This window comes from Harpia harpyja, chromosome 9 (assembly GCF_026419915.1).
Source record: "Harpia harpyja isolate bHarHar1 chromosome 9, bHarHar1 primary haplotype, whole genome shotgun sequence".
NCBI classification, from domain to species: Eukaryota; Metazoa; Chordata; class Aves; order Accipitriformes; family Accipitridae; genus Harpia; species Harpia harpyja.
Window position 1 is genome coordinate 20,003,446 of NC_068948.1, and position 12,787 is coordinate 20,016,232.

The 12,787-nt window shown below is 38.3% G+C and overlaps 1 protein-coding gene across 2 annotated transcripts in view; it reads left to right on the forward strand.

Annotated features, from left to right (window-relative positions):
- Positions 1-12,787, forward strand: part of LPCAT2 (lysophosphatidylcholine acyltransferase 2) — a 35,480-nt gene that overhangs the window by 11,090 nt on the left and 11,603 nt on the right. For both annotated transcript variants that reach the window (XM_052796560.1, XM_052796561.1), the window contains exons 5-10: positions 2,541-2,601; positions 4,185-4,243; positions 5,503-5,537; positions 7,941-7,995; positions 11,484-11,566; positions 12,116-12,241. In XM_052796560.1, the coding sequence (XP_052652520.1) occupies positions 2,541-2,601; positions 4,185-4,243; positions 5,503-5,537; positions 7,941-7,995; positions 11,484-11,566; positions 12,116-12,241 (419 nt within the window). The remainder of the gene's footprint in view (positions 1-2,540; positions 2,602-4,184; positions 4,244-5,502; positions 5,538-7,940; positions 7,996-11,483; positions 11,567-12,115; positions 12,242-12,787) is intronic.

Genomic DNA, 12,787 nt, shown 5'->3' on the forward strand with positions numbered 1-12,787 from the left:
AGATTTTAACATGGAAGCAATAGTTACTGATTCTGCACAGTTTTTCCCATGGTCATTCCTCAGCAGCAAGTTGCTGTTGCGCTTCTAGGCCTTGGATGGCTTTCCATCCTGAACAGCTAATGGGGCAGGGGTTGCTCAAGAGGAAGAAGAGTGTTGAGGCAGCAACTCTGCTGCTTTTGCAACAGGCAGAGGGCTGGGATGGAAATCCGCATCCTTTGCAAGCAGAAAGACCTGGAGCGGTTGTGAACCTACTGACATCTCATTTGGCAGTGCCTCTCTGCTTTCTTCTGTTGCATTGACTCTGGTCTCATGTTGCCTTCAGATGCTATGAATACAGTATCATTGCCATGCTGCTGGACAAATACAGTCAGTGATATAAGACCTTTCTCCAGAGATACCCTGTGCAGATTTGTGTATAAACTCATGCTTTGTGATTTGAATTAGTTCTTGACTTGGTTTCTTAGGGGTTAATTTACTTAAAATAAAAACTCAAAAGAAGTGACTGGTTCAGTAGCTAAAGTCACAAGGTCTCTTTAGTCATAGTTGGATACTTCGTACATGACTGAGAAAAGTTAACTTTTCCTTCACTTTTGTTCCAGTGAATGACTCTTGAGGAAAATTAAGAGAGGCAAGTGAAAATAATAGACTTCAGTAGCAGGTATCTCTATGACAGCTAGACCTGAATACACTGCTCTACCTGCTGAATAGTCTCTAGAAAGAGAGAACATTCACATAGGGAAGACCAACACTAGCCACTTTTTTTGAAATGGCATTATTTAGACACTTCATGCATCATTTTTACTTAGCAAGCACCTTACAAAAAGCTTTTTAGTTAATGTTTAGGCTACTTTAATTCGACTCATAAATGCATTTTTCTAAGCTGCCATAAATACTTTTAAAGCCTCCATTATTTTTTTCAGTTTGTCAGTTATATGGAGGATTTTAAATATGCAAAGCTAGGAAGGCTTTTTTTTTTTTTTTAATACTGTGCTTACAAACTACTCTGATGCTTGCAATTTGCTAAACTGTTATGGATTAAGTGATTCCAGCAAAGCCCTGGTAGACCTAATCTCTGCTGAAAATAGCATGGGGAGGAAAGGTGAATTGGCTCTACAGCAATACTGCACTTGGGATAAAAACTAGATATGTATCATGGCATAAATAGTCTATGAGTCAAGTAATCTGGGAATCTCCAAGACTAAGTCAGCAGTATAACCGGGGGTGTCACTGGGTGATTCCTAGTCCTGTGCCCTGGCCACACCTTCCTCCTACTCTGTTTTTTTTGAGAAACTTGACCACAAGATGATGTCTGTCATATCCTCTTCAGAGTGCCTGAGCTGCATTCTCTTAGCACAATAGAAAAGAAAGAGTAGCTGGATTCCCCGTTCCTTCCTCCTAAAACCAAAACACAACAGGCAGGGCAATGCTTGTGCTTATTAATAGCATGAGGTTCTGATAAGTGCTTCTCCCAACTCTGTATCAAAACGAAGGGCAAGGAGGGAATGATTACTTACTTTTCAGTCAGTCACTAATACGTTTTCGGTGGCTTATGACATACGCTAAGCAGAAACATATCCATTTTTGTGTCCATAGCACCAGTGAACAATTTCTGATTATAGAATGCGTAGTGAAGGACTGGCTGTAAATCGGTATGTGCAGCTGTCTGTATCACACCTTAGTACAGCCTGTGTCTCTTGGGTGTGACCTAATGATGCCCTCTTTCATCTAGCCTTGACCTGTTCATTTGGACTGAAGTGGGAGCACACCTTGAACACTCTTTTGACCCAGACCAGTTCTTGTACTGAGGTTTTTTTGGAATGCTGCTTATGATCCTATAGTGATATGAGAAACACAGATCTTCCTTATATTCCATAGGGGGCCGGATTCAGTGTGTCACGTTGCAGCTCACTGTGCATCTAATCTAGTATCTTTCAGACACTAATTCAGAAACCTTCTGGGTATTTGGTGTGTCTGAGTAATTCAGGTTCAGAGGCTGTGTAGTGATATGTAATGCCTTCAGAGCTCTGCATCACAGATGCACATGCTCTCTCTGCCTTTTGTTGCTACCCCTCAAGCTGTGATCTTCTCATCTCACTCATGTTGATAGCATCTGTGCCTGTAAACGCTCAAGAACCTTATGCACTTCATGTCAGCCCAGACTCTTGATGGTTATACACCCAGCAGTTCAATAAGGAGCTGCTGGCAGAGGAACAATTCTCCTATCATTACCAACACTAAACATTTCAAGTGAAACACTTAAAGCCTTTTGTACCGTATTTCTGAACTGATAAAGGCCTTTCCCCTGAAATTCTCTCTTACAAAGCATTTGTTTCCAAATCAAGATGGATCAGGTTAATACTACTGTGAGCATCCTTCACTTATTTGTTCATTTCCTTTTGAAACAGTAATGATATTCTTGTGATGCAGCGTAATATGTCACAGAGCTTGCATAAAAAGTCAGCCTTTATGTAACTGATGCTGAAGTATAATCTTTTTATGAAATGTGTGTATATATGTATTTCTTTCTCTTTAAATCCAAGATACTGATTTTCCCAGAAGGCACCTGCACAAACCGATCTTGCCTGATCACATTTAAACAAGGTGAGAGATTTTGTCGCATCGTTGTTGGAAAATAAGGTGTGAAATATTAATTTGGTAGTTCTGGTAAGGCCTATACTTCTGCAGGTACCTCATCCACAACAGCACTGTAGTAATGTCTGATATCATTACAGTTTCAGTGGCGCTAAACCCAATATTTTATACTAGTCAGTTTACTTTTCTGATTTTTGGTATTTTGTAGGATGCAAAATACCTATGATATATATGGTTAGTTGGTTGGATTTTTTCCTGGGTACAGTTTTAATCTAATTCATTTATCCAGAAATGTGACTGTGATTATTACGAGATGAACTACCGAAATACATGCTACTTATGATGTTCTTTTGGCTCAACTTACAGTCGTGCCATCTTAGATTCCTGTAAATTTTGCCATGCAAGACCTAGCAATCGAGTCACAAAATCTCTTTGCGTAGTGCTTAGCAAGGCAGGCCGAGAGATTATTTTTAACACAGAAAGGTACTTGTGTCATGGTTTAACCCCAGCCAGCAACTAAACACCACGCAGCTGCTCACTCGCTTCCCCCCCACCCAGTGGGATGGGGGAGAAAATCGGGAAAAGAAGCAAAACCCGTGGGTTGAGATAAGAACGGTTTAATAGAACAGAAAAGAAGAAACTAATAATGATAATGATAACACTAATAAAATGACAACAGTAATAATAAAAGGATTGGAATGTACAAATGATGCACAGTGCAATTGCTCACCACCCACTGACCGACACCCAGCCAGTCCCCCGAGCGGCGATTCCCCGCCCCCACTTCCCAGTTCCTATCCTAGATGGGACATCACATGGTATGGAATACCCCGTTGGCCAGTTTGGGTCAGGTGCCCTGGCTGTGTCCTGTGCCAACTTCTTGTGCCCCTCCAGCTTTCTCACTGGCTGGGCATGAGAAGCTGAAAAATCCTTGACTTTGGTCTAAACACTACTGAGCAACAACTGAAAGCATCAGTGTTATCAACATTCTTCGCGTACTGAACTCAAAACATAGCACTGTACCAGCTACTAGGAAGACAGTTAACTCTATCCCAGCTGAAACCAGGACAACTTGATAGCATCACAGATCATTAGATTGTTGTGCTGCACTTCAGTTAAAGCCACATTGCTCTCCTTTCTTACTGTTGTACAGTGCCTTGGGTAGCAAAGGTACAAAAACAGTACTACATGCTCAGATCCATATCACTTATGAAGATAATCAGAACAGAAGAGGGTTCAGGAAATGCTCAACAGCCTTGTGAGCATCTAATCCTTTGAAATGAATGCCAATCAATGGGGAGATAATACACAGAAAATTAGTTTGAACAGTCTAGGAATGTTAGGCAGCTTTCTCCTTGAAATGGAGACTAACCCTTTTCTGTCCTGACATCTTGCTAGTTGTGCTGCTGATTTAAAAACAAACAAACAAACAAACAACACAGAAAACCTACAACAATAAGAACACTTCCCATTTCTTCTCACATTTTTAAAAATTTCTCCTTCCAGATACCATGTCTTACATGAATCACTTAAAACTCCCAACTGCTGTATTAAGCTTAGTTTTAACAGTCAATTCTAATTTGTGGTTGCAGGTGCCTTTGTTCCACGAGTCCCTGTACAACCTGTGTTGCTCCGATACCCCAACAAGCTGGTAAGCAGAACATTCTTCTATCACTAACTAGTGATACAGAAGTCAAAATCCTGACTTAAATGGTACCTACGATAAATATTTTGCCTTATCACTGAAGAATCTATTGTCCTGAGCTTTAGTATTGGAGCAGCCAGGCTTCCCCAGTGTCACCATGGTGTAGTCGCTATTCTGATTGTAAAAAATTACTGCTGGGCTTCTTAGCTATAGTTAAAGTAAGAGGGAGCACAGGAAAGTATTGCAGCGGAAGTTAGAAACTTCCTGCAAAGCCACAGAGCCTGTACTTTGAAGTCTAAAATGCACACAGCTTCTCTACTAGTCACCATTTTTTGTTTAAGCTCAAAATACTCTTACTGCAAAGGGGTTTGCAAAGTTTTGGAACAAAAGCAAAGCTAAGCCATGCAGTACCTCCAACACCCCCTCCTTCAGGGGCCTCAGGAGGGCAGCTTTGCAGATGGTTCTTTTCCTGCAACTTTCCCGTGTTACGCAGAGTAAATGTTTACACTTTCTGCCATGTATAGGGGCACAGACGTATGGCTCTGCTTCACTGACAGGTGTAATGCTGGGACATGAGTCTAGCAACTTGTTAACTTTCTTTTTAATTACCTGGTCATCCAACAAATCCAGAAAAGACCAAACTTTTCATTTCTAATGGTTTTTAAGATTAAAAACCAGTGATTGTTATTGTTGTTGTTATTTACAAAGACTCCTTTGTAAAATCTTTTTACAGATCAATTTCAAAAATTAAGGGAACCACTAAAGGGGATTGGTATTGCATTTCGCTGAAAGGATGTAAGGATCTGCAGTATACATTGTAAAAATTATATATAAGTAGTAATAAACATAAAATAAGGGGAAAAAAAATCCAAAAAAGTGAAGAAAAAGCATGACAGATTACCTGTGCAGAAATGTCCTTAAAAACTAAATCAAACATATTTATGAGGGTGCCCTTCTAAAGGGACTGGTAAAGTCCTCTGAAAAAGTCTTACTAGATTTTTTTTTTCCAACCTCTGTTGTTTGGATCAGAATGAATGATTTAAAATATCTAAGTAACTATATAAATTTTGTTCCCAATTGTTGATATTATCAAAAGTCTGCCATGCTTATTTCCAAATTTTTAAGGCAAGGAATCCTAGTCACCCTGACACCTTTATTTATTTTCACTACAGGACTATAAAATCGCCTTCTATACTGTAACTTATCTGCTCTCTGACTTTCATCTGGTTTTGTCATACATTTCTGTGTTTTATTTTTCTCCTTAGGATACTGTGACCTGGACATGGCAGGGCTATTCACTGTAAGTTTCTTAATCCTACTGAAAATTACATATTGAATTTTTTTCCCCCATTGCTAAACAGTCTGCCAAACAGATTCAGCTAAGCCAAGACACATGTTCTTCAAGATCTGTTTTTATGAGGGGGAAATACTTGGTGATAATGCTGTCATGCAGTAGATTTCATATCTGAGTGGCTAGAGAAAAGGTTTGCAAATGGGGAAGCATTATTTCCAGCTCTGCCACCATTTTGTTTAATTTTCTCCTATGTTTTGCACATTACACTAGAGCAAAAGAAGTATTTGAAATTCTTTTTCTTGGGGAAACAATCATAGTCATTAAAATCCATAGTTGTTTACAGTTTCCTACATGGTATACAAACAAGAAAAAATGTTCTTTTATCCCCTCTGTTTATTCATTCCTCCATCTCATTTGAAGAAGATGGGCAAAACAAGTATTAATTTTCCCCACCTTTCCCCATTCAAACATCGAGGATTCTTCTTTAGATTTTTATTTTTGCCTGACTCAACAAAAGCAATTGTTATGAGATCCCAGTGAAGAGGCTATATATATAGATAGAGATAGAGATAGTATCTGGCATTGAAATAATGAAAAATATTTCAATAAACAAGTTAGGCAATGCATCTGTGTTTATTTCTCAACACAGGTGGCCTTCTAATATGCTAAAATATTTTATTAAAGTATTAGAAATCCTTTACAGGTGCACTGAAAATATGTCTGGAAAATACTTTTCACCTTATAAACACTCATTAAAATGTGGATTTGCAGAATCCATATACCACATTTTCATGTGGAATATGTAGTGTATCTAAGTACTGGGTATCAGTATCAGCAGTACTGATTTACTGACTAAAATTTTTAAGGCAACTAATTCTGAAACATGTCTGAACTGGTGGAGCAGATCATAAGCGCCTTCTAAGCTATCATTAGTTAATCCTAGCACCTGCATACTTATAGAATGGACATTATGAAAGCTGACCTAGATGAAAATGTCCATCTCGGTTTCCCAAGCATTTTTTGCTATTATTATTACTGCTGTTACAGTTATCAGCATACTGAGAGTAACGAACATTGCAAATTCAGTAGCATACTGCAGATTTCTCCTATGAAGGATTTATGCTGGAAGATTGAAAAGGAGCTATGTCTTCAGTTATGAGAGATGGTGTAGGAATAGGTGAAGAAAGAAATGAAATCAGAGGTATTCCTGTGGAAGGGAGGAGGCTGCCCAGTCACTAAAAATTGAGAAATGCTCTAAGCCTGGTGGCTGGATGATGAAGGCTCAAATCGAAACCTATGAAAAGATGAATGAAACAGCTTGGCAAAATCATGAGAAGAGAAGGCATGGATGGGGTAGAATCTAGAGATTCTTAACAAAAACAACTGGATCTGGAAGAAGAACATCCCCCATGCAAACCTGCAGATCACAAAATGCAGAACTGTCACACTCTTTGTAAAACTTCCTGGATATTGTGGCCAGGATGGGACAGTACCAGTCTCCTCCTCAGAAACCTCCTGACCCAGTTTCTGCTTTCACTTACTACTTCTTTCTTCCTTTTGTGCCTTACTGGGAGGAATACCTAATGTTATGTGTTAGAAAATCAAGTGTTAAGAGTGGATTCCTGCAGAAAGTAGAAGGAATCCCTTAGCTGTTCTCCTGCCTTTTCCTTTTCTTTTTTTTATTTTGTCCAAAACAAGAACGGAAGAAAGATTGCTTGAATGTTTTCTATTATTATAATTTACCTGATTTAAAGTAAAGAGCAAATGTGCATTTCTGCTTAAAAATCACAGTGAAAATAACAAGTCAGAAGTGGAAGTGATTATGCTTACCCTCTTTCACAGTTTCTTCCTCCCCCTCCCTGTTCATACCAAAATTTTTTACTTTTTCTAAAAGCACTGAAGGTCCTGAACATACTGACACTTCATTAACACATTTGTGGAAACACTACTATGATTTGCAAAATGGCTAGCAAATACTAACAAATCCTTGCTTCAGTTCTGCAGAAGGAAGTTACTGGTCCCCTTTTGCAGATGACAGAATAAAAGATAAAGCTAACTCTCAGAACCAAAGCTCTTAAAGCTTTAAAATCCAGTATGTATTCACCTCTTTGAAGATAAAGTAACATATATAAATTTTGCTGGCCAAAGAAGTGTATAGTATTATTAATATGCATGACAACAGACAACAAGTTGCCTGCCCAGTGAGCAAGAAGCAGCTATATGCAGAAGCCCTGTAGAAAAAATGTCGAAAGCAACATTTCAGGGAACTTCACTGCAAGGTACTTAAAAACCTCACCCAATATTGGCTGTGTTTTTGTCACTGCTTTAAGAAGTTTCATCTACTGATGTGCAAATACTTTGTTTTTCAGTAAGTAAAATGTATTTTTCTTCCTTTTCCTCTGCCTGCAGAAAAGAGCTGTGCGTAATGACGGTGTGTCAGCTCTTCACAAGAGTAGAAGTTGAGGTAAGAATTAGAAATATTTTTGTACTAAGATTCAGCAACCAGGGAATTTATACTTTAATATAAATGCATTATTCACATTATCAGTCAATTATTCACATTATCAGTCAGTGTTAGTGAACAGTAAACAAATGTCTCAGAAACAAGAACAGAATCATGGTGAGTAATATATTTAGATTTGTTGTCCATATCTATGTATCACTTAATCTAATGAGTTCCTAAAAGCAAGCTGTCAGAAATGCCTTTATTTTTAAAGCATTGTAAAATCATTGCTAATTATCACCACATGCATTTTACAGGTGTTAAAACTAAGAATTATAATACGTTCTGTTAAAGGTAACAGCTTCTTTTTCCCACCTTCTCATTTCCCTGCTCCCTTCAAAGTATCCTTGTCTTCTTCACCATCTTCCCAGACTGAACTCTGAAAGGGTTCTGCTACTAAGAGCTTACTTAAGGACTCTAGTACTTGTACTGAGCCTTGTATAATGAACTGATTCCCTTGATCATTAAAATCAGCTGCACAGCACAAAGACAGATGAATGGCAACTGAAACAACATACACACTTCATAATACCAGTACAGCAGTACTCTAACTGCTCCCTGTCAAAGAGTCAACAAAGAGTCCTGAGAAGCCAGATAACTGAGGTGGGACCAGTTTAAGTGTTGTACTTCACATTCCTTACCAGACCACAAAGGATTGATACTAAAATTTTTTACTTTTTCTAAAAGCACTGAAGGTCCTGAACATACTGACACTTCATTAACACATTTGTGGAAACACTACTATGATTTGCAAAATGGCTAGCAAATACTAACAAATCCTTGCTTCAGTTCTGCAGAAGGAAGTTACTGGTCCCCTTTTGCAGATGACAGAATAAAAGATTAGTGTGGACTAAGTTGGTTTAGGGACCTGAGGAATGGGAGAAATTCATACAGGTTTTGCTGTTTATTTGCAAAACACAGAATTTAGCAAAGTTGTGCAAAGCTTTGTAAATACAAGCAGTGTTGCTACTACTAACAATTACCAATATGGTCTTTGTTGTGAAACAATGAAATTAATTTTAAGGAAGCACCTTGTTACTGTATAGTACATGCAGTAGACACATTTATAGAAGGTGTACTAAAGAGCAAATTCTCCTAATTTTGTACGGAAGCACATACCTATGTAATTTATATATGTGGGAGCAAGAAATAGCTAATGGAGCCCTTCCAGTAGAATGTTTATTTTCCCGTATTTCAGAACAGAACTCAAACTTGCCTGTTAGAAAATAAATTTCATGTTCCAAAAGATGAAACTGAAACATGAAAAAATATGCAGCTTTCACAGCAGCATGTGTCCTCAAAGCAGAACTAATTTCTTAGCATCAATGCAAAAGATCTTCCATTTTAAAAAGAGAAGGGGCAGATTTGCCTGGGGAAGGAGGGAATCAGACTACTTCTTTTAAGAGTGGACATTTCTGTTGCTGTCCCATACTGTGAGCAAGTAGCCTCTCCACTCGCATGAGTCTTGCACTGCCTCTACTAACTGTACATGAACAGTGATGTACTCCTGTAGTCCAAGGGAGTATGTGCATGCATGTCTAGTCATATTCTAAAAAACTGTAGATATTGAAGATTAAACAGTGAACCTGGCAGTGAGTTTTAGGGCTGCAAAAGATACAGCACTTGGCAAATTCTGTATGAAGAGAGACTAGGTCAAAAGCAGATCAGAGAAGTATTTTTGCTACTGGAAGAGCTGTGAAGAATTTTTCTTACAAGGACTGCAATTTGACAGGGAAGGTATACTTACTAGTCTTCATCAGATAAGCAGCTGGGTGTCTTTGAGAGCATGCGTGCCACCTCAGGAGGCCAAGAAACCTAATTCTTCATTCCCAGCTGTGGTTTCTGGCAAACTGGTTTTCTGAATAATTGTAGGTTTTTTGAAGGGGACGGAGGTGTTTAATCTGCCAGAGATTTAGGTTGCTGTCTGAGCAAGACCTTAGCCTCAAACGATGTGATGACTGCTTTCAAGACCATGATCCATGTTTGCATAGATAAACTTCTCAGAGTTATGACTTCATCTCACCCAGTGATGACATAGTTTTCTGTGTCTGTATGATGTGCCTGCGCTTCCTCAATTTAAGAGTTAGGTGACTTCTGAAGGGGAGTTGTAATAAGCAGGGATGTATTTCAGATGTTGAACAGAGCTGGCAACTGCTTATAGAAAGAATGAAATCTCAAACCTTCATGTAAACAGCTAGATCCCTGCTGTCCTTACAGGGGAGAAAACTTTTAGCTATAAACAGAAAATTGTTATGGCTATTTGACAGGTAACCGATTCCATAAACTTACTGGTTTTAATCATAAAAATCATAGAGGCAGAATTCCTTAAAAACAAACATAAAAAGGCTGTTCAGGATGGACTGCATTTATATGGGACAGTTACCGCTATATTAGTGCATCACCAGCAACTGCAGTGTAACTGAAGAAACATATTGACACATAATTAGCAACTGTGTCTTCCAATGAACCATGAGCAACACCTTATACTTACCCTAGAATTGCTGTATTCTAGGATTTAAGGGCAAGATTGCAGGGTGGGGAGTAGCAGAACTCAGATAAATGATAAACATAACTGAGAAAAGGCATGGTAAACAGAGCTGCAAGCAAACACTGTAGACTGAAGTAGAAAGAACAAAATACTCCTCCGCACGCACTACTTTGCAAACAAACAGATGCTGATTCTTGCCATGTTAGATAATAATTCAACTATAGTACATTTTTAGGGTAATGCTACTTCAGCTTCTTACATATTAACATTGAATAAATCCTCAACAGTAAATGTACTGCCATTTAGATATCTGGGGTGTTTTCTAGGTTTGGGAGGAGAGGCGGTTGATTTGTTGGGGTTTTTTACTCTCTGCTTGGAGTTCCAAAATTTTACAGTATTTGTATCCAGTTAGTGCTCTACTTAACAATTCAGAACTAAGATTCCTTAACATTTTTATCATGGAGGAAAAACTTACAGGAAACTTATCAGTCACATGCTGACAGATACAACTAACAGGTACGAGGTGGGACTGCAGGGTGTACTTGAAAACATTAAAAATCTTACATACACTATTCCAATATATATCATCACTTAAAAAGGATCTTTGAAAAGGAATGTACAGTATTTCAGACTCACATTCTTACCAATGTAGCATTTAATTTTCTAATTAAGTATTCATTTATTATACTTTCCTTCTTCGGGGGTTTGATTTTTCATATTGAAGCAGCTTCTACCAACCTTTAAGAAGTAGTTTTGGACTACATCTCGTTTGTGCGGCTAGTGCAGAAGAGCCAGAGTGGTTTCTGAGGCGGTTGAGACCTCTAGTGTCCAGTTCCTTCATTGCATGGCTAATTATTTTTTTTCTCCTGTTTTTCCCCCATTCCAAACAATAACAAGAAATTGTTCATGTTGCTAATAAAGTGGCAACTATTGAATTGATTGGATAACTTATCTCTTTCAGTTTCTGCCTGTTCACGTCCCTACTGAGGAAGAAAAGAATGATCCCATTCTTTTTGCCAACAGAGTCCGACAAATTATGGCAACGTATGTACTCAGTCATGAATAAAATCTTTGAGAACTTTTATATCCAGCAATTCCATATATATCCTAGCCATAAAGTAGAATTTAGTCAAGTCCCAGGTGCTATATATAGGAATTGCTCTAGATTTTCACTAAGAGGTGTCAAATTCCTATACTAAACCACCCTGATTGTTTTTATATGGAGCATAAAGAAGGTTGTCTTACATTGGAACATAGTATGTTCAATTCATGGAAAGCTGGAATAAATTGTTCCCTTATTTGCTTGGCAAGAATAAGTGGGTGGTTTGTTCTCCAGTGTTACTAGGCTACATTTACAAGACTGTAAATCTTAAGACATCATGACGCTGCCATAATGTAGTTTCACAGTATGGTTTCACAGTTTAACAGAACGGCACATATTGCTTTATCCTACTTGGAGCAGTGCAAGAATGAATTATCATTTGTTTTGTACATTAGCATTAAAGCCAAACTGAGACAGAGAAGGGAAACAGTCAACTAAAAGTAATTTTAATATAAGAAACTGATTTTTCTTTTTCCTTAATTTTGTTTCAGTGCTTTGAATGTGCCAGTCACTGACCACACTTTTGAAGACTGCAGACTGATGATTTCAGCAGGACAGCTGACTCTACCCATGGAAGCTGGGCTGGTGGAATTCACCAAAATTAGCAAGAAACTCAAGTAAGGGAAGTTTAGTTGTTGGTAGCATAATTACTGCAGTGCTGCAGGTGTTGATGGCCATCTACAAAAGGATAAATTACCTGACAACTGACTTGGCCATATGTAATACAGTGTACTTATGTATACAACTTACATACGTAAACTATATGGAAATCAGAGATGAGGAAAATCCCAGTAAGAACCAATCCTGAGTAATTTTTGTGGGCAGTGTTACAAGAGGGAAAATGCATTTTTCTAATCTTCTATGGATTTATCTCACCAAAAAGTGAGGAAGGTAGAGCAGTACCTATTTTAGGCACTTGATGGTAGTCTTGGTGCCCAATTTAAATTGCTTTTGTGGAGATGCACAGGCAGTGTGTGGTAGGAAGTAATAAACCTTCTTTCCAGCCTGAGACATCAGCTAGTGGCTTACTGTTCGTAGTTGTACTGTGCAGCCATGTTTTGCTAGTGGTGTCAACTTCTTCTGTCTGGATACAGTAGAATTTGACGACTGAACCACTTAATCATACAGTAACTCCATCAAATAACTTGGCATGGCTGTCATCA